This window comes from Dendropsophus ebraccatus, chromosome 2, assembly GCF_027789765.1.
Source record: "Dendropsophus ebraccatus isolate aDenEbr1 chromosome 2, aDenEbr1.pat, whole genome shotgun sequence".
Classification (NCBI taxonomy): Eukaryota; Metazoa; Chordata; class Amphibia; order Anura; family Hylidae; genus Dendropsophus; species Dendropsophus ebraccatus.
The window spans coordinates 129,575,888-129,602,082 of record NC_091455.1 but is presented as its reverse complement, the minus strand read 5'-3'; the positions used below and the strand labels follow the sequence as shown (position 1 = coordinate 129,602,082).

The 26,195-nt window shown below is 44.7% G+C and overlaps 1 protein-coding gene across 1 annotated transcript in view; it reads right to left on the bottom strand.

The window, feature by feature from the left end:
* LOC138783525 (collagen alpha-4(VI) chain-like) overlaps positions 1-26,195 on the bottom strand; it is a 167,527-nt gene that overhangs the window by 85,627 nt on the left and 55,705 nt on the right. Inside the window, exons 11-14 of the mRNA XM_069958328.1 lie at positions 21,926-22,501; positions 20,320-20,898; positions 13,433-13,779; positions 12,741-12,819 (exon numbers count right to left, since the gene is read on the bottom strand). Coding sequence (XP_069814429.1) covers positions 12,741-12,819; positions 13,433-13,779; positions 20,320-20,898; positions 21,926-22,501 — 1,581 coding nt within the window. The remainder of the gene's footprint in view (positions 1-12,740; positions 12,820-13,432; positions 13,780-20,319; positions 20,899-21,925; positions 22,502-26,195) is intronic.

Below are 26,195 nucleotides of genomic sequence, written 5' to 3'. Positions count from 1 at the left end.
TCAAACTTCCTACGGCGTTGAAAATTCATTCTGTATTCCATAAAGCATTGTTGAAAAAATATATTCCACCTGTCTCTCCATCACCTCCTCCTGCTCCGATCGTCATTCAGGGGGAATTGGAATATGAGGTGGAGAGAATTCTGGACTCCCGCTGGGTTCAAGGGTCATTACAGTATTTGGTCCACTGGAGGGGTTACGGACCAGAAGAGCATACCTGGGTGGCGACCAGGGACATGCATGCCCCTCATCTAGTCAGACGATACCATACTCGGAACCCGTCCAAACCTGGTCCATGTAATAAGGGTCCTGAGGCCCCTCCTGAAGGGGGGGGTAATGTCAGCAACTTACCTGACCGTGCTCCAGCGATGTCTGCCCCGGCTGGAGTGCAGCGCCGTCGCTCCGCCTCCGCCGGCCGGGTGACGTCGCGGAGACCCGACGGCGCCCCTAGCGACCGGAGACGCCGTGGGGTCACGTGACTGGCTGTCGGCCGACCGGGACACAGCTGAGTGGCATTGCACTCAGGGTGAGTGGCTTTCAGTTCAGCCACTCTGCATGCAGCGATGCAGCTGCTGTGTTTTGCTCATTAGGAGTCCGGACCAATTAGCTCTGGTCCAGGACCCTCCCTCTGGTATATAGTTCAGAGCCAGCCAGCAGTACATCGCTGGCTATTAGATCAGTTCATAGATCAGTTCTAGTCCCAGCTCACCCTGTCCTTTTCCTGTCATCCCCGTCCTGATTCCTTTTGCTTGACTACTCGTGTTTTGACCTTTGCCTGGACTTAGACTATTCCTTGTTTTCCTGATTCTGTACCTTGTTGCTAGTGTGGTTTGACCCGGATCGTTCATTACTCTCTATTGTGTTTTGTCTGTCTGTATTGTTCTGTGTGTTCACTTACGCAGCGTAGGGAACGTCTTCGTGGTTGTCCGCGACCGCCTAGGGTCGATTGAGGCAAGCAGGCAGGTGACAGTGGGTGGGTTCAGACCTAGGGCTCACTGTCTTGTCGTGTCTGTATCACCTGATTCCTGACAGAATAGCCAGCCCCTCGAGGGCGAATTTTTAACCTGTCCTGTCCTGAGAGAGAGGCCATGCGGGAATATATTAAGGACAGCTTACGTAAAGGTCACATACGGCCCTCCTCTTCCCCTATGGGGGCCGGATTCTTTTTTGTTGGTAAAAAGGATGGCGGTCTGCGGCCCTGTATTGATTACAGGGAACTAAACAAAATCACTGTAAAAGATCAGCATCCATTGCCATTGATACCAGATCTTTTTAATCAGATAAGTGGAGCTAAGTGGTTTTCTAAAATTGACCTCCGGGGAGCATATAATTTAATTCGTATCAAGCAAGGAGACGAATGGAAAACCGCATTTAATACCCCAGAGGGCCACTTTGAGTACCTGGTCATGCCCTTTGGGCTGTGTAATGCTCCAGCAGTATTCCAGAGGTTTGTGAATGATGTTTTTCGTGAATATCTAGGACGTTTTTTGGTCGTATATCTGGATGATATTTTAATCTTTTCCCCTGATTGGGATTCGCATGTTAGACACGTACGTACAGTGATGGAGCTTTTGAGACAACACAGTCTATGCGCCAAATTATCTAAGTGTCATTTTTGTATCCAAGAGATTTCCTTTTTAGGTTACAATATTACCCCCAACTCTTTTAGTATGGACCCTATTAAAGTAGCGGCCATCGAAAAATGGCAAAGACCCAACAATCTCAAGGCTCTTCAAAGGTTCCTGGGCTTTGCCAACTACTACAGGAAATTCATTAAGGGGTTCTCTCTCATTGCTAAACCCCTCACTGACCTGACTAGAAAGGGGGCGGATCTAGTACATTGGTCTCCCGAAGCCATGGGAGCATTTGACACTCTTAGACGGTGTTTTTCGAAAGCTCCAGTACTGGTTCACCCAGATTTTGAGCGTCCATTTGTGGTAGAGGTGGACGCATCCGAGGTGGGGGTTGGAGCAGTATTGTCTCAAGGGTCGAGTACCCTGAGCAATCTTCGACCTGTTGCGTTCTTCTCGAGAAAATTTTCTCCAGCGGAGCGCAACTATGATATTGGCAATAGAGAGCTATTGGCCATCAAGATGGCCTTTGATGAGTGGCGGCATTTTTTAGAAGGCGCTAAACATAAGGTTACTGTACTGACTGACCACAAAAACTTGGTCTACCTCGATACAGCTAAGCGTCTCTCTCCTCGTCAGGCTAGATGGGCTCTATTTTTTACTAGGTTTTATTTTGAGATCACTTACCGACCTGGTTCTCGTAATGTTAGGGCTGACGCTCTCTCCCGCAGCTTTAGCCCGGAAGATATCCCCGAGAATCAGGTCGATACGATCCTAAAACCCGGTGTGGTGGTGTCAGTGTTACAACCAGATCTGGTGACCCTTATCGCAGAGGCCCAAGATGTGGCCCCACCTAACACGCCCGAGTCTCTCCTGTTTGTGCCGCCGAACCTTCGCCTCCGTGTGTTGGAGGAAACTCATAGCTCTGTTTTGGCGGGTCATCCAGGTATCGCGGGCACTAAATATTTGCTCTCCCGCCACTTCTGGTGGCCATCCTGGGCCCGAGATGTCAAGGCATTTGTTGAGGCCTGCGAAATCTGTGCTCGGTCCAAGGTTCCTCGTAGGCCACCGGAGGGACTTCTTCATCCCCTGCCGACCCCTACGAGACCTTGGACACACTTGTCTATGGATTTTATCACTGATTTACCTGTATCTAAGGGGAAGACGGTCATTTGGGTGGTGGTGGATCGTTTTTCCAAGATGTGCCATCTTATTCCGCTGCGCAAACTCCCCAATGCTCGCCTACTAGCTACCTTGTTCATTAACCATATCCTACGATTGCATGGGGTTCCGGAAGACATTGTCTCAGATAGAGGTGTCCAATTTGTTGCGGGTTTCTGGAGAGAATTTTGTGGTAAACTAGGTATCTCATTGTCCTTCTCTTCTGCGTTCCATCCCCAGACCAATGGGCAAACAGAACGAGTCAACCAGTCATTAGAACAGTTCTTAAGGTGTTTTGTATCTGATACACAGGACAAATGGCGCGACTTCATTTCTCTCGCCGAATTTGCGATCAATAATCACGAACAACGTTCCATTAAGATGTCGCCGTTCTTCTGCAATTATGGCTTTAACCCCAGATACTCCTCGGTTCACTCCGCCGACTCTCTAAATCCTTCAGCTGAAGCCATATTCTCTAAACTGTGCACAGTTTGGGCCCAAGCTCATCAGAACTTGGTCAAAGCCCAAAACTCCTACAAAAAATTTTCTAACAAAAGACGCATATCTGGCCACCATTATACAGTAGGTGATAAGGTCTGGCTAGCTACTAAGAATCTTAAATTGAGGGTACAGTCAGGGAAGCTGGCCCCTAAATACATTGGGCCATACACTATTACTGAGGTTATAAATCCCGTCACGTTCAGACTCAAACTTCCTACGGCGTTGAAAATTCATTCTGTATTCCATAAAGCATTGTTGAAAAAATATATTCCACCTGTCTCTCCATCACCTCCTCCTGCTCCGATCGTCATTCAGGGGGAATTGGAATATGAGGTGGAGAGAATTCTGGACTCCCGCTGGGTTCAAGGGTCATTACAGTATTTGGTCCACTGGAGGGGTTACGGACCAGAAGAGCATACCTGGGTGGCGACCAGGGACATGCATGCCCCTCATCTAGTCAGACGATACCATACTCGGAACCCGTCCAAACCTGGTCCATGTAATAAGGGTCCTGAGGCCCCTCCTGAAGGGGGGGGTAATGTCAGCAACTTACCTGACCGTGCTCCAGCGATGTCTGCCCCGGCTGGAGTGCAGCGCCGTCGCTCCGCCTCCGCCGGCCGGGTGACGTCGCGGAGACCCGACGGCGCCCCTAGCGACCGGAGACGCCGTGGGGTCACGTGACTGGCTGTCGGCCGACCGGGACACAGCTGAGTGGCATTGCACTCAGGGTGAGTGGCTTTCAGTTCAGCCACTCTGCATGCAGCGATGCAGCTGCTGTGTTTTGCTCATTAGGAGTCCGGACCAATTAGCTCTGGTCCAGGACCCTCCCTCTGGTATATAGTTCAGAGCCAGCCAGCAGTACATCGCTGGCTATTAGATCAGTTCATAGATCAGTTCTAGTCCCAGCTCACCCTGTCCTTTTCCTGTCATCCCCGTCCTGATTCCTTTTGCTTGACTACTCGTGTTTTGACCTTTGCCTGGACTTAGACTATTCCTTGTTTTCCTGATTCTGTACCTTGTTGCTAGTGTGGTTTGACCCGGATCGTTCATTACTCTCTATTGTGTTTTGTCTGTCTGTATTGTTCTGTGTGTTCACTTACGCAGCGTAGGGAACGTCTTCGTGGTTGTCCGCGACCGCCTAGGGTCGATTGAGGCAAGCAGGCAGGTGACAGTGGGTGGGTTCAGACCTAGGGCTCACTGTCTTGTCGTGTCTGTATCACCTGATTCCTGACAGCACGCTTACCTGGCGTAGTTGTACACGAATAGGCACAACACTTTGGATGCTTGAAGGGAACCTGTCACCCCAGTTGCTGGGCAGAGCCCCCCCCCCAACCCCCCTGGTGGAGCCCCATATACAGAAGTAGCCAGGGTTGACATGATCCTTGACACAACAATTGTGTCAGGGAGGCATGTTAAGTCAATTAGAGTGTCGAGTTAAATGCGTCATTGTGATTACGTTAACACAGGCTACATCTTTACTTACTAGTGATGAGCGAGCATGCTTGTCCGAGCTTGGTACTCGATCGAGCATTAGGGTACTTGATGGTACTCATTACTTGGACGAGCATGTCGCAATACTCGAGAAAATCTCATCATCCATTTCCTGTAAGTTTGGGCGCTTCTTCTCAGCCAATAAACATGCAGGAGACTCTTTGGTACATCCTGCGATCACAAAGGACCCATACGTGTCGATAGCAGCGATTGGTTGGCCAGATCAGATGACCCTGCCATATAAAAAGTGCGTCCGGTAGTGCTCGCTTCAGATGTATGCTGGAAGAGATTAGGGACAGAGCTGCTGCTGGTCAGGGAGAGCTTCAGTGTAGGATTTAGCGTTCCAGTAGGCAGGGAATACTAGCAATACAAACAAACAGCCCTTGTAAGGGCTTCAAATATTTTTTAAATAGTATTACTACAGACTGCTGGCTGGGACTTGCAGTGCTGCTACCACGATTTCACCAGCACACTGTGATGACCGGCTGCTGGCAGAAAGGGGACATTAGGTGTTGCATACACACCCCTAAGAAGTGCTCAGTAGTCTTTTAGGTTTTTGTGGCTGGTGGTGCTGCTGTACTACATTGTATTGCTGGGATTTGTGGTACACCTGCATAAAACTTAACTGCTCATTGTAAGGGTGTGTCACAGAGTGTGTATAGGTGCAGACACTACTGGATTGTATCCCATAGCCCCCCAAAACTAGTGGGACCACAAGTATTTTTCCTGATTTCTGTATTTCATACGCAAGGTCTAAGTTCTAAGTTCACAACTGCTTGCACAGATTAAAGTGTGTTTTACAGAGTGTGTATAGGTGCAACCACTAGCGGATTGTATCTCACAGCCCCCAAAAACTAGTGGGACCACAAGTATTTTTCCTGTTTTCTGTATTTCATACGCAAGGTATATCTAAGTTCCATACTGTGCAGAGTCCATAACATGGTGAACCCCAGGGGTAAGGGTCGAGGGCGTGGGGTTCCAAGTGATGCAGTTGGCAGAGGGCGTGGTTCAGGCCAGGATGACAAAGCAGCACCTGTTGAGGAGGGAGCAGTGGCACACCGCAGATGTGCACTCCCTAGCTTTTTTGACCAACTCACAGAGTCTCATGGTAGACCGATATTGAAACCACAGCAGTGTGAACAGGTGATCACGTGGATAGCGAATAATGTGTCCAGTAACTTATCCACCACCCAGTCTTCCACGCAGTCCAGCCCAAGGGAGTGGAACCCTTGCTCCAGTAGCTCAGCCTCCTTCCCCACAGCCTGGGCCCTCCAGGGAAAGAAGGGATTCAGATCCACCACCACCACCATGCTCCCAGGAACTCTTTTCTGGACCGTATGGCCCAGTCGATCTGTCCCGTATGGCCCGAAGAGGAGGAATTGGTGGAGGAGGAGGAGGAGGAGGGGGAAATTGAGGCAAGTGAGGAGAGGGAGTTCTTGCGTGTTGGCACCCTGGCGCACATGGCTGACTTTGTTAGGCTGTCTTTCCCGTGACCCTCGGGTTAAAAAAATTTTTGACAACACAGATTACTGGGTGTTCACCCTCCTGGACCCTCGGTACAAACAGAACTTTTCCACTCTCATTCCTGCCGAGAAACTCAGTATGAGACTGAATCAATATCAACAGGCCCTGGTGCAGAAGCTGAAAATGTACTTCCCATCTGACACCACTAGCGCCAGAGGACATAGTTCTGTGGGCCAGAGAGTGGGAGAGAAGAGGGGTGGAGCAGATTGACAGATTCATGGCACATCAGCAAGACTGTCAACCGTCCCCAGTCTAGACAGAGTAGTAGGGAAGCCTTCAGGAAGACTGTGAGGAAGTACCTTGCTGAACATACCAACATCCTTCCCGATCACTCTGCTACCTACAACTACTGGGTTGCAAAGCTGGATACGTGGCCCGAACTGGTGCTTTTCGCCTTGGAGCTGCTGTGCTGCCCTGCCGCTAGCATGTTGTCAGAGCGGGTCTTCAGAGCAGCTGGTGCCATCATCACTGATAAGCACACCCGCCTGTCAATTGACAGCGCTGACATTTATAACAATGAACAAAGCCTGGATTTAACCTGAATTTAACTGTCCACCCGGGGAAAGCAGCTCAACATGAAGATTCTTGGTATCTCCTCTCTTCCTTCAATTCTCAGCAAACTGCCAAGTCTTCTTCCGCCATGCTGTGTCTGGCCTAATTATTGGGAGGCTCAATTGCTAAATTGTGTCCTCACTGCCATGCTCTGACATCACACTACGTCTGCAGAGGAGCGGGACTGGTTGCCGGGGGCCCGCCGATCGCGCCCCCGCCAACCAGCCAGCTGTTTATTTTTTATTTTTTGTCTAGCCGTGGCCGTGGCCTCTCCGCCCCCGGTCGAGAGGCATCAGGTGTACCCTTGATGGTGTTTGACAGGTGGCCTAGCCAGTTAGCTGTCAGCACCTAGGTTTGTGTCCACTAAAAATCCCAGCCCCTGGACTCACTTCAATTTTTGGGTGGGCTCACTTGCTTCCTCACACACTTTTAATGGTTCTCTGTGTGCTCAATGCCATGCTGTGTCTGGCCTAATTTTTAGGAGGCTCACTTGTTTCCACACACACTTTTAATGGTTCTTTGTGTGCTCACTGCCATGCTGTGTCTGGTATAATTTTTGGAACGCTCACTGGCTACCGCTTCTACCTTGTTCACTCTGTCCTCACCGCCATGCTGTGTCAGGCTAAATTTTGGGGTGTTCATGATATGCTACCTCTGTTTTCAGGGTTCCCTGTGTTCTCACTGCCATGCTGTGTTTTGGGGTGGTCCATATGCCTACCTCTGTTTTAACCAGGCTATTGCACAGAATTAGGCATAATGGTGCCATTAGGCAGCATCAGAGGCATGCATACATGCTGCCCCTGCTGTTTCCTGTCCATTTCTGTTGTGTTTCCATCAATTTCTGAGGTTGACAGGTTTCCACACAACCTTCCCTCTACCGAACATGAGTCTCCTGCAAAAATGCCCGAGTCTCCCATTGACTTTAATGGGGTTCGTTACTGGAAACAGGCACTTGAGTATCGGGATATACTCATCTCGAGTAACGAGCACCCGAGCATTTTAGTACTCGCTCATCACTATTACTTACCCCTCCCACGAAGTCCCACTCCTGGACCCAGTCCCACTGCCGAGAAATTGCCGTCGGAAGACCTGCGCGCACGTTATGCTGATTACCAGAGATAAGTCCGACGCCCATAGAGAATGACTGCTGCAGTCAGGGCCGGATTAAAGGGAGGGCACAAGGGGCACGTGCCCCGAGGCCCCCACCACACAGGGGCCCCCACCAGCCCGAACCTGGAAGCAGAGTTCCGGGTTCAGGCTGGTGTATATCAGGGCTGGCGTAAGCACTCGGGGCCTCCCAGGGGAGTCCGAGGGGGCCCTCCCTCCCAAGAATGGAGTTGTTAGAAGGAGGTGTAAAGGACCTGCTGTGTCTGCAGCAGAGTGAAGGGGAAGGACCTGTGGTGACGTCATAAGGGGCAGGGCTGAGAAAGGGAGAATGCTGGTGGATGAAGGACCTGTGATCATTGTCATTTGACTTGAGGGGGCGGGGCTCACTTATACCTCCCCTCTGTATGCTTGGAGTTATAGTCCTAACATATATCCTCCTGTAATGTCCTTTGATCTCCCATAACAGGCTGGTCATGCTGGGAGTTGTAGTTCCCCCCGGTATACAGTACCTCATGTAATGCTTCCTGATTGTAATAATGTCTGGCAACTCCTTCTAGCAACTTCATTGCTCTAAGATGAAGAAGCTAGAATACAGACTCCAGGGGGAGGACCTCCTTCTAGCAACTTCATTCTAGTCTCATCTCTGTGTGGATCTGATCTCACCAGCAGACACAGAGCGATGACGTCATCATGCCTGCTGGTGGATCCACAAGGCGCACACTAGGGGACATGACTATGGGGGCAGGGGACATTACTATGGGGGGCAGGGCAGGGGACATTTTTATGGGGGGCAGAGCAGGGGACATTTTTATGGGGGCAGAGCAGGGGGCATTTCTATGGGGGCAGAGCAGAGGCATTACTATGGGGACAGAAGGCATTTTTACTATATGGAGGGCACAGCATGGGGACACTATTACTATATGGGGGGCACAGCACGGGACCCACAAACCTCCTTACTTTACTGCACATGACACCAAACAGCGGAGTTACTACTGTATGAAAGCCTATAGGTGGAAAAAAGGGAAGGAAGTTGCTGGAAATGTGCGGAGTCTAAGATGTTTATCTTACAGGTTCTGAAGAGATGAATTGTAGCTTGAAGAAATCATCATGGAGGTTTGGGCAAGATGGAAAGGAAACTGAGAGCGATCGCTTCAGATCAAAGAAGACGTCACCTGTGAGTTACTGTATTACATTTTTTTTCGGTATTTTGTCAAGTGCTGGGTTCTCACATTGCATTATTAACACAATGTGAGAACACACCCTAATAGTCAGCCCTCCCTGCTCCTGTCTTTAGGCCTGGCATCTTCCTCTGTACTGCAGCCTCTAGTGACCATCACGTGCATAACAGAGGAGGATGCTGAGCCATACAGCCAGGGTGAGGAGGGGTCTGTGCTAAGTCGCCTACAGTAAGCTGCCGTATGTATAGATTGTGGTATAGTTTAATTTTTTTTTTTTTTGGGGGGGTGGGGGAGTGGGGGCCTTCAACAAATTTGTCGCCCGGTGCCTCCACCAACCTTAATCTGGCCCTAGCTTCAGTCAGTCTCTATGGACGTCGAACTCATCTCTGGTAATCAGCATAACGCGCGCCGGGCTTCTGACGGTCATAAGTGTATGGGGCTCCACTGGGCGGTCTCTGCCATGGCAACTGGGGTGAAAGGTCCTCTTTAACCCTTTGAGGACTAAGCCCAAAATGACCCAGTGGACCGCGCAAATTTTGATTTTTGTGTTTTTGGTTTTTCCTCCTCCCATTCTAAGAGCTCTAGCACTTTTAGTTTTCTATCTACAGGGCCATGTAAGGGCTTGTATTTTACAGGAGTAGTTGTACTTTGTAATTGTGGCTTTCATTCTACCGTAACATGTATGACAGAACCCCCAAAATATTAATTATGAAGATATAAATCGGTGAAATTGTAAAAAATGCAAAATGGTAACTTTTTGGGGGGTCCCTGTGTCTACGCAATGCACTATACGGTGAAAGTGACATGATGCCATTATTTTATTGGTCAGTCTGAACACAACCATATGCTAGTTTACACAGATTCTCTAATGTTATATATTTAATGAAATCCTTTTTTTGCAATTAATTAATAAAATGGGCCTATTGTGACGTTTATAACGGTTTTATTTTTTCACCTACAGAGCTGTATGTGTCTTTTTTTCCGCCATGATCTCTAGTTTTCATAAATACCGTATTTGTGAAGATCGGGCGCTTCGATCACTTTTTATAAAAATTTTTTTATAAATAATGTAACAAATAAATTCGGCAATTCGTGCACTTTTTCCTTCTTTTCGTTTACGCCATTCGTGATGCCGCTTGTTATGTTTTAAAAGATCGGACAATTACACACGCTACGGTATATTATATATATATATATATATATATATTTTTATATGTTTTATTTATATAATGGGAAAGGGGGTGAGTTAAAATTTTATCGGGGGAGGGGCTTTCGGGTATTGTAATGATGATTTTCACTTCTTTTTTTTTAAACACATTTTAAGTCCCCCTGGGGGACTTGTACATTCAATACTTTGATTATTCACCCTGATCACTGCTATGCCATAGGCATAGCATTGATCAGTGTAATAGGCTTTCTGCTCATTGAGCCTGCCTGTGGAAGACTCAATGACCAGAAAGCCGATCAGACCGCACGGAGGAAGGTAAGAGACCTCCGGCGGTCCAATACAGCGATCGCGACCCCCGCAGTCACACTGCAGGGTTCCTGATCAGTAAGTGACAGGGGACTTTGCGGCGTTTGAGGGGTAAATGACTGACACACGCCAGTGCGATGACTGCAGTCTGTCATTAACGGTTAGGGCCCGGCTGCTCACTGCATTTTGAATCCTACTCTGTTTTGTAACTGAATTAGTATTACATGTTATGTAATTTATTACGTTATATATTTTGTGTAAAAGATAATACAGACCATATTTTGAGTGTCTGAAAACTACAGTATATAAAAATATTAAAAAGGTTTTACTAAACAAGACTTTAGTAGAAAATGTTTTTCATTAAACTAATTCAATTGAGGTAAATTAATTAACATGTTAAAAGGTATGTTTTAAATTATTACACTGTAGAGCAGCGTTTCTTAATTTAACAAGTGTGGACCCACTGTGCTATTCAATGAATTTGACTCTGGGTCACATGATGGGGTGGAGTCTAAGTGCCCTCTAGGTCATCACCCTTCACCCTTCCAGGATGCAGAAGCTGGACTGCTGCAGCTATAGGGCACCAGGTCGCTCCACACTTTCAGTGTGAGAGGCAGCTGGTTCCCAGGGACCAGGCAGAGTCTCTGCAGAGCACTGGAGAGCAGACCGAGTATACATGGTCAGCAAGCTGGGTCGTCAACAGGAGAGTCAGCACAGTACCAGGGATAAGACTGGATCAGACCTGGAAGCTTCACAGGTAGGTCATACAATCCGCGTCAGCAATAGAAGAGGCTCAAAATACAGATGAGGGTCAGGTAATAAGCCAAAGAAAAGGCACAGGCCAAAATTTATGGTCAACAGAATAGTAGAAATACACCTTCGCTTGGAATGCAAGAATCCAACAAGGCTCAGGCAGGGAAAGGCAGGTAGAGCCACTTTAAATAGGGGCAGGTGCCCCTATTGCACCTATTGCCCCCTAGTGGCAGACAGCAGTAGCAGGTGGAGACAACCTGCCTCTATGAATTAAGAGCAGTTTGCCGCATATGCACCCTAGTGGGCAGAGGTGTCATTGCAGCGAAGAAGATGCTAAAAGACATGAGAATACCTAGGACGAGCATGGAGTACAGCAGAGATGCAGATAGTATGGCACCACCGCCGGTGAGTCTCATATGGCAGTGTAACACTTATTCTATTCAGGTCATGTACCACCAAGCAATCAGATGTTCTACATGTTGACTAAATAAGGCCAAGATAACACTGCCACCATATGCTTTGTTTAACGTTTCTGCCAGCACTACCCCTTTCTCAGTAGTAATGCACTCTTGCAGCCAGATACAATGCTTCTGTTGCCATTAATAATGCCCCTTCCTCAGTAGTAATGCACTCTTGCAGCAAGATACACTGCTCCTGTAGCCAGTAATTATGTCCCTTCCCCAGAAATAATACTCCCTTCCCCTCTGCAGCCATGTACAATGCACCCTGTAGTCAGGTCTAAAAATTACCAGTGGCTGGAACCAGGACAATATAGATTATATAAAAAAGGTAAACTTTACTTGCTGGAAATGCTGTGGTGAGGTCACACACTTGACAATGTGAAGCCTACTTGTCGGCTTAGCAGTCTGTCCTTCCATGAACAGAATATGACTATTGAGTGATGCACCATCACAGCAACAATGTAAATTATATCATTGCAGAATTTCTGTTGTGGGACACTAGAGCAGCGGAGTGAATTTAGGGGTGAATACATTTTTTTTGTTTTCTTTCAGCCCAGTTTCAGCCTTTAGTAAATATTCAACTGCCAGAAAATCACTTTAATTCTTGCACAAGCGAGGTAAAAGTAACTCTGGGTAATGAAACACATAATGCACCAAAGGGTGTGTTGAGACTGAGAAATCCGTGCGGAAAACCTGCCGCAGATTCCACCTGTGCCATAGACTCCATTCTATGATCGGAGAGATTCAGCTGAATTGACATGTCAAATCTTTCAGCGAACGGCAGAATCCACCCAACCATAGAATGGAGTCTATGGCACGGGCAGAAACGCTGGTGGGCACGAGTAGGGACGAGCTTCGGAATCCATGGCAGATCCCTCAGTGTGATCCCACCCTAAATCTGTTTGACTCTATCGGCATGTTGTGTGTAGCTTGATATGTATATATTGGCACCAGAGTACAGTTTACAAACCTTTTCTTCGCAGAGATTCTGATGTCACCTTAAGTGTCTCGACAGAATCATCCAAGCCATCAGACAAAATGATAATAACCTAGAAATAAACATATTAATATTAAAGAGCTGTCGTCATTTATGGGAAAAGTTTTGTTTAGTGACAGTACCCATTTAACACCTTCATGACCAAGGTCATTGGTGCCCGGATGTCCAGGTCAAATTAAAGGGGTTACCCAGTGCTACAAAAATATGGGCACTTTCTTCCAGAGACATCCCCACTCTTGTCTTCAGCTTGGGCGGGGTTTTGCTGCTCAGTTTCATTGAAGTGAATGGAGCTTAATTGCAAACCGCACCTGAACTGGAGACAAGAATTGTGTTGTCTCTGAAAGAAAGTGGCCATGTTTTTGTAGCATTGGATAACCCCTTTAATGCTCCTGGCCTTCATCCCGGTTTGCAGGACTTGCTTTGCTCATCTCCAATGATAACCATTTGCACACAACAACTTCTATTGCTGTGTGCTGATGGTGACAGGGGAGATCTGTTAGATCTTTCATATGTGAAGGGTTAAAGAGATTGGGGGCCTGTCGGGAGGTGTGGATAGTTATAATTATCTTCTGTACTCCAGGGCCATTCACTTGCACCAGAGCCAATAAACTGCTCTGCTCAGCCAATCGGCAGCTGAGGCAGGGTGTTTAGTACACTGTGCTTACCTTTGCTTTCTGTGTCGATGAAGTCTTAAATTTTGTCCAAAGTTTTTCCAGATACCTAAAATTTAAAAATGTATCTACAGCTGACTGTGCATCTATGAATTTTCTAAGGATGTCCTCATTATAGTTCTCAAAGTCAGAATCAAAATAAAATGAGCCATCTTGACCTGGAACAGCAAAGCTGAAGCTTATATTTATCTGCGATCCAGAGGCACAGCTGAGGTTGCTTAAGGTCGAAATATGTTTCATCAATTCAGGGAGGTAGTAATTCAGTTTCTGCTGTAGCTGAGAAGTAGATGGTCTAGATCGTTTGGAATAGTCAACAGCTACTGTAATATCAATGCTGCACCCTATAAAAGTTAACAAAAAGAGATTATCGTCAATAAAGTTTTGTAGGCAATATTTTGTTACTAAGTATTTCAAGTATTCCTCCAAAAATATTCTGCTACTGATCTGACGGTGGCATGGAGTGATGCAACTGAACATTGAAGGGAACCTGTCACCGGGGACACCGGCACAGAGCACGCCCGACCCCCCCGGTGCAGCCCCCAGATACTTACCCTTTCTGGCGAGTCCCACTCCTGGAGCCAGTCCCTGGATGAAGAAATCAGCGCCCGAAGCCGTGCGTGCGCTGCTGGGATGAGTCCACTGCCCACAGAGAATGAATGGAGCCGTCCTTCGCTATGGGCATCGGACTCATCTCTGCAGCACGCGCACACAACTTCGGGTGCTGATATCTTCGTCCCGGGACTGGCTCCAGAAAGGGTAAGTATCCAGGGGCTGCACCGGGGGGGGGGGGGGTGAGGCGGGCTCTGTGCCCATGTCCCCGGTGACAGGTTCCCTTTAAAGTGACACTGTCACCCCCTTTGTGCATTCTGACATCTCTACACAGGTGTAAAGGGTAAATTTAGCGTTTTTCATACCTTATTTTATATCATACGTCATGGTGTTTGTTCAAGTAAAAAAATGTCCTTTTATCAACTGCAGATTGTATTAAGTGGCAATTAGCGCAACTTAGCCCCGCCCACAACGGCACCGTTGACCCCGCCCCTTGACGTCCATTGGTTGGTCGACATAAAGGGGGTGGGGTCTAGACCTTTCGGCCAGCCTATTCCAAAGGCCGACGAGGGGGCGGGGTCAACTGTGGTGTTGTGGGCGGGGCTAAGTGGCGCTAATGCCGCAAGGCCCCGCCCACGTAACACAATCTGCAGTTGATAAAATATGACTTTTTACTTGAACAAGCACCATGACGTATGATATAAAATAAGTTATGAAAAAGGCTAAATTTACCCTTTACACCTGTGAAGAGATGTCAGAATGCAAAAAGGAGGTGACAGTGTCACTTTAAGCACTACAGTTGCAGAGGCAACTGCATAACACCCAGGAAATATTGTGCATAGGTCCTATTCTAATAAGTGATACTGACCCATGCACCTACCTGTATCATTGCCAAATGTGGCTAGGTAAATTCTGAAGCTCAGAGTCTGAAAAGACAGTTCATTGTCTTTACCTAGAAGCTAGAGAGGTTGTCACAAACCACTACTACTCTATACATGGTACATCTGTCATGCTAAGAGGTTACTTGTGAGGGCTACTTGGTCAACACAACAGAATCCCCAATAAATATATACTTCTATTGTAATATTAAAATGTACTCAAGGTTAAAGGGGATGTCTAACTGTTTAATGAATTTCACTGCGGAAGATCAGTGTTGATCTTGATGCTCGATCAAGCATCGGGATGGTCTATCAAGTTCAATGCTCGACCAAGCACCTTGTGGTGCTTATTGTTTAAAATAAAATGGAAAAAAAGCTTGTTAAAAGGCTGCATATTATATATCATAGCATACTTAATTGTCTGATCTATTAAACTATAACAGTAGTAAGTAGCGTACACGCAGAGAGAAAAAGTTTTACTGTAAAAAAAGAAAAAACTTTAGAAAAGCTATTAAATTATGCATATCACTGTGTTCAGACTGACATATAAAATAAGGACAACGTGTCAGTTTTACCGTAACGTACATTGCGTAAACACGGAAACTGCCCAAAAGTTACAAACCTGCATTTTTCCCCCAATTTTTTTTCTAATATCCCCCACTTATTCCAAAAAAAAAAACAAGCCCTTACATGCCCCTGTAGATGGCAAAATAAAAGTGCTCTAGCTCTTAGAAGGCAAGGAAGAAAAAATGAAAATGCAAAAATGAAATTGGCCTGGTCATTTAGGCCATTTTGGGCTTAGTCATGAAGAGGTTAAAGTGAATCTGTCACCCCCCCCCCCCCCCCTGAATGCTTAGCTTGGGTTCACACTGCGTTTTTGCAGTCCATTTAACATACAAGTTTTATGGGGGAAAAAAGGCATAAAAAATGGATGCAATTGTGTTGACATCATGGGTCGAGTAGGGGAGTTAAGGGGGGGGTTTACAACGCAATTTCGCTCTGGACCGCCTATATTAGCTGGCACTGCCAATCTCCTCTCTCGGCTAATTAACCACTGCAAATGCAACAGTCAATGCTGACAGCTGCATTTAAATGTCTCTTTTCCCCCATTCATCTTCACTATAATGGTGCTCAGCCGCAGCCACTGATTGGCTGAGCAGGAAGCAGGAAGCCCATGCAGCAAGCAAGAACAAAGACGGGTAATGTATGTGCCAGCAGTGTGTGAGTTAAGAGGGCAGATGATAAACATACTCCCAGCAGTCCGAAAGATCCACTGCAATTATGTATTTACATAGGAACTGACAGGACCTTGGATCATAACGGATCTCACTAAAAAAGTCGCAGCAAGATTTCCGTTGTGTGTGAAGCTGCCCTTAGGTTGTAAATAGTGTCAAGGAGGCAGGGCGAATAGTTCCCTGTCCTAACACCCTCATGCCTCACTGTGCTGTATGCTCAGTGAATGAGAGACCCCACTTCTTTGACATTTTTCATGGTCCAGGCTAAGGCGTTTTTTTTTTACTTAAAATACAAACACAGACACTGGCAACAAAGGTATGGTCTGAATACCTTTATTTATATCTATCCAGTGGTGCCGCCAGCTTGGTAGGCAGTCAGGGTGTGTTCGGCATAATATTATTATAGCAATATACTTGCAAGAAAAAAAATTGTAAAAAGGTGAGAACTCAATTTATTAATTTCAAAAATTGCAGTAAAATAGTGTAATTAATAAAATTGATGGAAAGGATCAAGATTTCAATTAAAGGGGTGTAACGCCTGGAGTCGTGGATCCACTGAACCGTCACTAGCGATGGCACTAACCTCACCAGGGAGCGGAGTCTAAGGGGCCGGGATGGGCTTGCTGCGGCAGGCAACCCCCAGGTCGCTACCCCTGGCTTGGTTGCTAGTGACGGCAGGCGAGGCGTGGCAGGAGCAGTAGGCAGATGGTAATGCAGGCAGAGGTCTGTGGGCGTAATCGCAGGTGGCAGACAGTACTCAGGAACAATGGGTAAGTAGCGGACAGGGACTAGGGACTGGGTCAGCGGACAGGGAACAAGGAACAAGGACTGAGGTAAGGAACAACAGGGAGCTGGGCCAAACGCTATGGGAAGCATGTAGAGGCTCCAACACCTGTGGTGGGGCAGGGCTGGGATTTATATTGTGCTGCCCTATATTTATATTGTGCTGCCCTATACAAAACATAATAAACATCTAATCCTTACCTCTTCATGCTTCCTCTGTGTCCTCTACTAACCGCAGATGGGACATTGGCATGGCCAGTGATTGGCTGAGTGGGCTATCACTGCCAAGACAAATTTGTAACAAGATGTTCATTATGTTTATATACTGGCAGCACAATATCAAAAGTTATTAAGTGCTGGTGTATCCCCTTTACAAGCATCCTTTGGACATTGATGGTATCCGTCATATAATGTATCTGGCAATACTTGGTGGTCTTCATTATAAATGGAAACAACAACATACGTGAACTGGGATGTAGTGACTTTTAAAACACATAGTACAATAACAAATACTGCATACAGCCTATAGACTGGAGCATGTGGTTTAGGTATCTCATAGGACTCTGTAAGAAAAGCAATAGTACTCTGGCTCCATCTAATGTGCTTTTGAATAATGCAAGTATAAAGTACAACAGCTACAAAAATATAAAATCTATTCCTTTGAGTTATTTTATAGCAGAATGTACCATAAATGAGCCAGACCAACAACATTTCTGTTTATAAACACCACTAGTAAGTTTATGTATGCAAGATCAAATGTGATTACAGTGAAGCAATGTTTTATTATATGTGTACTGTGTGTGTATACAGCGCTAGCACTGGCTTTTGTGATTATTTATTGTCTTCTTTTAGGTTTTGTTTTTACATCTTTTATATAGTATAGTAAATTTTACATGGCTTTACATTGTTTTTCACATGCAGAACCATAGCTGAAATATAGTGATAGCCCAGTGGGTGGTTTAGAATTGAGAGAGTAGTTCATATTAATAGAATAATAATAGTAACATGAAAAAAGTAAAAAAAAAAAAAAAAAACATACTTTAAGATAATCTAGTATACCCTATTCTTAAAGGGTGCGTTCACATGTAAAGGATCAGCAGCAGATTTGATGGCGCAGATTTGAAGCTGCAGATTTGCTTTCAGTCTGCAACTTCAATTCGAACGGGTACGTACACACTTACCGGATCCGCAGCTTATTTTCTGCTGAGGATGCGCAGCAGATTTCATTTAAATAACTGAACACAGAACACAACATCAAATCTGCACCATCAAATCTGCTGCAGATCTGCTGCAGATCCTATAGGTGTGAACGCACCCTTAAGGTCTTATTCTATCTGAAGCAGTTACACCCTATCTACAGGATAGGGAATAAAAAGATTAGTAGGTGTTTACTGATCCTACTGATCCTAGGAACAGAAAACTATCCCTGAGCACAACCCACGTGTGCACCCAGCGCTCTATTCATTCTGTATGGGACCTCCAAACATTGCTGAGGTCTTGGAATTGGTGGGAATCCCACTGATTGGCTTATTATCCCCTATCCTGTGGACAGAGAATACCTTTTTTTTAGATGGAAATACCCCAGTAATGTTAAAGGGGGTAGAGGTTAAAAAAAAAAGAAACTTCTGCAGAAGCATAAAGCATTACTTACCTATCTATCCTAGTTTTGAAACTCTGTATTCTCTACCTGTAACACCACACAGTGCGCTGTATTCTCTACCTGTAATGCCACACAGCACACTGTATTATCTACCTGTAACACCACACAGCACACTGTATTCTCTACATGTAACACCACACAGCACACTGTATTCTCTACCTGTAACACCACACAGCACCCTGTATTCTCTACCTGTAACGCCACACAGCACGCTGTATTCTCTACCTGTAACACCACACTGTACTCTCTACCTGTAACACCACACAGCATGATGTATTCTCTACATGTAACGGCACACAGTACACTGTATTCTTTACCTGTAACACCACGAAGTATGCTGTATTCTCTACCTGTAACACCACACAGCACACTGTATTCTCTACCTGTAACACCACACAGCACGCTGTATTCTCTACCTATAACACCACACATTACAATGTATTCTCTACCTATAACACCACACAGCACGCTGTATTCTCTACCTGTAACACCACACAGCACACTGTATTCTCTACCTGTAACACTACACAGCACACTGTATTCTCTACCTGTAACACCACACAGCACACTGTATTCTCTACCTGTAACATCACACAGCACACTGTATTCTCTACCTGTAACACCACACAGCACGCTGTATTCTCTACCTGTAACACCACACAGCACACTGTATTTTCTACCTGTAACACCACACAGCACGCTGTATTCTCTACCTGTAACACTACACAGCACGCTGTATTCTCTACCTGTAACACCACACAGCACGCTGTTTTCTCTACTTGTAACACGACACAGCATGCTGTATTCTCTACCTGTAACACCACACAGCCCACTGTATTCTCTACCTGTAACACCACGAAGTATGCTGTATTCTCTACCTGTAACGCCATACAGCCCACTGTATTCTCTACCTGTAACACCACACAGCACACTGTATTCTCTACCTGTAACACCACACAGCACACTGTATTCTCTACCTGTAACACCACACAGCACACTGTATTCTCTACCTGTAACACCACACAGCACGCTGTATTCTCTACCTGTAACACCACACAGCACACTGTATTTTCTATCTGTAACACCACACAGCAGAGAAGTTGTTGCACCTGCTTCTGGCTAGTGAGAGATGGTGAATCACTCAGGGGATTGGGGGATCCAGCCAAGCCTCCTGCGACATCACGTCCTGCCCCCTGTATGCATCATCAGCAAACACACACAATGTAAGCCAGAGGCATGGAATCTTTGTCTCCTAAGGGGGGATAGCAGAGGAAGCAGGAGACAATGTGAATTGGCACAGAGGCCAGTTTTCTTCTCCTCCTGGATTTCTATCAGCTACGAGTGTGGCAGAACCGTACAGATATGGTAATACATTTTATAGACACATCTATATAACTTTTAATAAAAAAACAAATTTTCCATGTGTGGAGTTCCCCTTTAATTCAGACATATAAGACAGGGGGCAATTTTCCTAATTTTAAAGAAAGAAAATTACTTCCCAATTTCATATTGGAATCATAATAAACCCTTGAATTGCCAACTCTTCTACAGAATCTAGGAATGTTGATAAAAGAAGTCCATGCCATACCTACAGTAGACATTGTTAGCTTTGGAACTGTTACATGTAATTTTTCTTTTACAAATAATAATAAATAAAAAAACAAAGTTCATGCTTCTTTTAAAAAGAAACTTTTTCTATGTTTGTGTAGCAACTTTCTTTCCCCTAGACATAGTGGAGCCCTCTCTTTGTCACAATATATCTTTTAAACTACTTACCTCTTAAGTCTGGCTCATCTCTTGGTTCACACACTTGACTTACAATTTGCCCTCGGATTGAGTCCAGTACATCATATGTTTCCACTAAAAACACATTCTGTGGGGTACCTGCAATCTGAACAAGCTCAAAACTATTTTTGATGCCAATTCCAACAGAGAAGATGGTGACTCCATTGCTTCTGAGTTCAGCAGCATCTTCATACACATCATCGTGAGACTCCCCATCTGTCATGACTATTAAATATTGGTGGATATTTTGGTTTTTCCTACTTCCATTTGCAGGATCAAAAAACTGTTTAACAAATTTCAGAGCTTTTCCAGTATAGGTATTCTGTTTTAGCTGGACAATGTTATCAATGCTTAGCTTCATGGTTGAGCTGGAAAAGTATTCATTCAGGAAGAATTCCTTCTGAGGGTAATCACTGTACTGGGCCACTCCAATGCGAACCCTGTTCTGTGCAATAGTGAAACTGTCTACTATTTTTTTCATGAAGGATTTAGAGATTTCAAAGTCACTTGGTTTTATGCTTGCCGATCCATCGATGAGGAACACAATGTCAATCTGTTCATAGGCACAGTCTAAAGATAAAGAAAAAATGTGTTAGTATGTTGCTTGCCTATATATATATATATATATATATATATATATATATATATATATATATATATAATTCCGGTCCTTTTAAGTGACATTTTTACAATGTCCTAAATAAGTGCTATGTACCAAAGGTCAATTTGACATTTCTTTGAGTATGATACTGCATATATCTTAAGTATACCAATTCTTAGGGTCACAGGGGACGATAAAATTAGTAATACTTTTTTCTAAAACCTGGCATGGGGCTGCAAATACATCTGTCACAATTGTGGCTGTCCTATGGCTGGTTTTATTAGTCAAGCTGGCATTGTTTGTATGTGTGGGGGTGTCACTTGTATGAAAAAGTGACATCTTGTGGAAAAGCTGTGTAGGCTTTTCACAGCAGGTAGAAATTGTTTAGTTTAGATAAAGTTCACGAAGTGATAAACCCCCTCCATACCTAAGTAACTGGGTTTTTTTTCAAAATTTTGGCTATTGCTTGTCATATGTGACACAAAAGCATTTGAGAACCAGAAAACATCAGTTTGAACCCTCTTTCCTGTTGCCCTGGGCTCATTTACTTGGGGTTGACTACACAACAACACAAAAAAAACTGGGTGCACCTCGCTTCCAAAGTGATACATGCTGCAGATTAGAAGATACTGCCATTGAGAAGGAAGAACCCGAACGAGGAGAAAAATAAATTCCCAGCCTACCTGCAAGTTTTTCTGTCACAATGTACAGAGAGCTGAGTGAATATCATAACAGCTAATAAAGGTATGAATGTGGTATGACTAGCAGGATATGCAGTGTAACTCATGATGAGTAAAATGTAAGTAAAGCTTAGCTTGCAAAGCTATGCAACATTGTATATAACAATTCAAAAGAAGTAGCACTATATCAGTCATTCGGTAAATGCATGGAAGCCTTAGAGTCCACTCAATTGCGGCACTGTTTACTGTATTTACGCTATAAAAGTATGTAAAAGTATAGCCATGTTTTTAACCCTAAGAAGATATGCTTACTTACCTTTTGTAGACTGATCACAAACCACTTCAGTTATATTCCCATGTAATCCTTCAAGTGAACTATAATCCTGTACAAAGAACCATCTATCTGGCTGACCAGCAATCTTTTCAAGCTCCTCCTTTTTGGCAGAACCTACTCCAACAGCAAATATAGTGATTCCATTGTTCCTCAAAGTTTGGGGTACAGTGTCTAACTTGGGTTTATCTGGAGCACTGGTTGCCCCATCAGTGATCAGGATGATAATATCATTAACATTTGGACGACCTCCATAAGCTGCATCAAATCGACCCTGAGTGTACTCCAAAGCAGTGGCGGTGTAGGTCAGACCCTTGGTTCGTTTTATATCATATATAGCTTTCCTTACATCAGATTTAGTCGAATAAGCATTTAAAGAGAATTGTTCTTCTGGTGTTGTACTGTATGTCACAGCTCCAAACCGGACAAAATCCTTTCCAACCGTAGAGTCATTTACCACAGCCTCCATAAACCTTTGCATGATTTTAAACTGAGATACAGTGATGCTGATTGATGCGTCTACCAGAAATATGATGTCAGCAACTTCAGTCTTTTTACAAGCTGCAATGAAGAATAAACACATTTATAGCAAAATTAATAGATCCACAGACCCACAGATACTAAAGGGCTTCTTACATGGCATGATTATTATCCAAACAGTGATAGGCTGCACAAATGATACAGTGATTCTTCATGTTTTCCTATCAGCACAGTAATAGAGACATGGCTCCTTAAACATGTGCCACTCTACTAGATCGCTACTCATATCAGGAATGGGTCTTCCCAATTTTGTGTCTGTAGGCGTGGGGGTTTATCTATGTGACACAATAAAGCCAGATATCTGATCGCGCTCCTCTTAATTGCTAAGTCCTCAGGGCTAAATGTACACAGTATTTAAACCCTTTCACTACAATGGAGTGTGGAAGATCAAAGTATATCGATATACATATATAGAGACGCAAGTAGTATATATTAGATGATAGATATTCTATTTTGTATGAATAGTAGCGTTCCCCTCATCACAGCATTATACTATCCAAGGTCAGTTTGTATACTTAAGAAATTGAGCTATAATTTTCTTGAGAAAGAGGGGCGTACCCCTTGAAACATGTCAAAGGTATTCTGACCCTTTCAGGAATCAGTAGTAGATGTGACGTCACCCTCAACTTCTGAGAATTTGAGTTTCTGAGAGACTTACCTGTTCTACAAAAGTACCGGACAATAGAGCCGTCACCGGCCAGGACGTGCTCCTCCAGACACAAAGAACTGAAGACCGAGGATTGCTAGCCATCACAGAGGATCAGAACAGCAAACCAAGTATCGTTTTGTATATTGGAACAACATACTAGAATCGGCTTTATCACCGGAGCACATCGGGACTCTGCTATACAATCACCGTGAGAGGGTGAGTGCGTTTATTATAGCTCCATTTCTCAGATATACAAACTGACCTTGGATAGTATAATGCTGTGATGAGGGAAACGCTACTATTTATACAAAATATACTATCTAGCATCTAACATATACTACTTGCGTCTCTATATATGTATATCGATATACTTTGATCTTCCACACTCCATTGTAGTGAAAGCATTTAAATACTGTGTACATTTAGCCTGAGAACAAAGAGTCATTACTTTAAGCTATCGCCCTGAGGACTTAGCAATTAAGAGGAGCGCGATCAGATACCTTGCTTTATTTTGTTACAATTACGAGCTACCTGCAGGTAGTAGCTCTATACTGATACGCAGCACCAAACTTAGAGTAGATAGCGCTATATAGTGCAACATATTGTACCATAGGTTTATTTATGTGAGTAAGGGCAAGGTGACCAGTGTGTTTTGGGGGCTAGGTATGTGAAGAGTTAAACAAGGTGACCAGTGTGTCCTTGGGGAAGCTATGTATGTGATGACAAATAACCAGCGTGTGTGTCTGTGTGTGTGTGTGTGTGTGTGTGTGTGTGTGGCAAGGTATGTGAATGGAGATAGACTGACCATTGGTGGGGGCTATCTATGTGAGGGAGAGCAAGGCAACCAATGTGTGTGTGTGTGTGTGTATGTTTGTAGGAGGCTATTTGACTACAGCCAGGGTTACCAATATGTGTGTGTGTGTGTGTGTGTGTATGTTTGTGGGGGGCTATTTGAGTACAGCCAGGGTGACCAATGTGTGTGTGTGTGGCAGGGGATGTGCAACAGGGGCATAGTGACTAGTCTGTGACCAATCTGTGTGTGGGCACAGTCTGTTTTTTGAGCCAAAACCAGAAATGAATCGGGCAGGAACGAGAAGTCCTTCCTTTATATTTACCATTCCTTTTCAATCCAGGTTTCCCTCAGCTCTCCACCACAATCATCCCACCATGTCTACTTCCACTGCACTTCTGACAGTTTCCTGCCTAAAATTGTTGCAGAACATTTCATTTTACTGCAGACAATTGCAGTGAGGTTGCAGCACCTGTTGCTTCTTCACCCTGCCTGCTTTCTATAGTGTTGCTCAGCACAAGGCAACATATTGTTATTACACTTACTCTCCTTAAAGAGAACCAATCACCTAAATTTAACTGTCCCTGTTGTAAAAGTTCCTCTCTCCCTAAGTCTATCTCTGAAGATACAGACTGCCTTTGCAGTCTGTATCTTTCTAATTTACCTAATCCATCCTAGCGGCGCAGTAAGGCCGGGCGCGGCCATCTTGATTATGTCCCTTGCGTTCCAATGGTGCACTGTCGGACCGCAAGTGACGTCATCAAGATGGCGACCGGCTTTACAGCACCACTACAGAGGACTGGGTAAAGTATAAGATACAGACTGCAAAGGCAGTCTGTATCTTCATAAAGTCTATTCCTGAAGATACAGACTGCTTTTGCAAATGGCCGCGCCCAGCCTTACTGCGCCGCTAGGATGGATTAGGTAAAATATAAGATACAGACTGCAAAGGCAGTCTGTATCTTCAGAGATAAACTAAACTGTCAGTTAGGACATTTATACACAGTGATCTCGCACTGCGCGGGATCACTGTGTATTTACAGAGCGGTGAGCAAAGGCCACTCTGCATGCCGGGAGTTTCCTGTCGCGCGCCGGCTCTTTTGAAAAGAGCCGGCGCGCGACAGTGAAGGGAAATGCAAATATATTAAAACCCGGCAAAAAAATTTATTAATTATATTTACAAAAATTTATTAAAAATTTAATCTTTTTAAATGGAGCAATAAAAAAAAACAAAAAAAACAACATTTGGCCGTGATTGGTTCTCTTTAAATGTCCTACTAAAGATACATGTATATGACAGTGAGATGGTGATCTAGGTTGGAGGAGCAAGTTACATCACTCAGGAGGTAAGACTAGAGCTCAGAAACAAGATCCAACCAAGCCTCATCAGGGGTTGATGCACTGTCTACTTTTTGTACTACTACTATTTTGTAGTCCTTTTTTAACTTCCTATCAGGGGTGAAGCACGAAAAAGAACACTGAATCCAGTATATCCCTTGATATCACTAGTACTTCTGTTGAAATGATTATGCCTATGCCTTTTACTATTAGGTAATATGGATCTCATAGAGGGGAGTGCTTAGCTCATGAATCCCCTCTGATAGTGAGAACCAGTCCATCCATGCACTTTTTCTGCCTTACAAGAGAAATATCTTATATACTGTAGTTGTAGAAAACATGCATTGCTGGCATTAAACCCCAGTGGAATTACTATGCAGAAATTCTATATTATTAAATATTGTATATAAAAGTACTTTATATATTGGTGTGAATGGGTCAGAAATTGATCAGTCGAAGTATAAGCCAGCAACCATTTCTGACAGTTTGCCAATGTATACTCCAGGCATATGGAGAAAACGTGATGGAGATGTAGCCTGCTGGCACAGATTCTACCAACTTTCAATTAAAAAAAAAAAAAATCTTTTACAAATAGATAGCGAAGGTTTTATATTTTCTTATTTCTTAGGAGAAGTCCCATGAAATAAAAACAAGCAGGAAAGCATGGGGTGCTGAAGCATAACAAATAAAGAAAACTTACCTATCCAAGTGCCCCGTATCTCTGCTCCCAGGTCCAGCAGAAAGCCATTGGCCTGCTGCAACTGTACCAACTGCAACGTCACGTGCCTGGCTGAACGATTGCCTGCTCAGTTAGGCCGTGATGTGTCAACTGGATGAACCGGGTATGTGATGTACCCGGATTCCAGCCGAAGATGACAGCTGACGACCATAAGGGAGACCTATGGAGGCGCTATGGAGACACGTAGACTGGTTAGTCT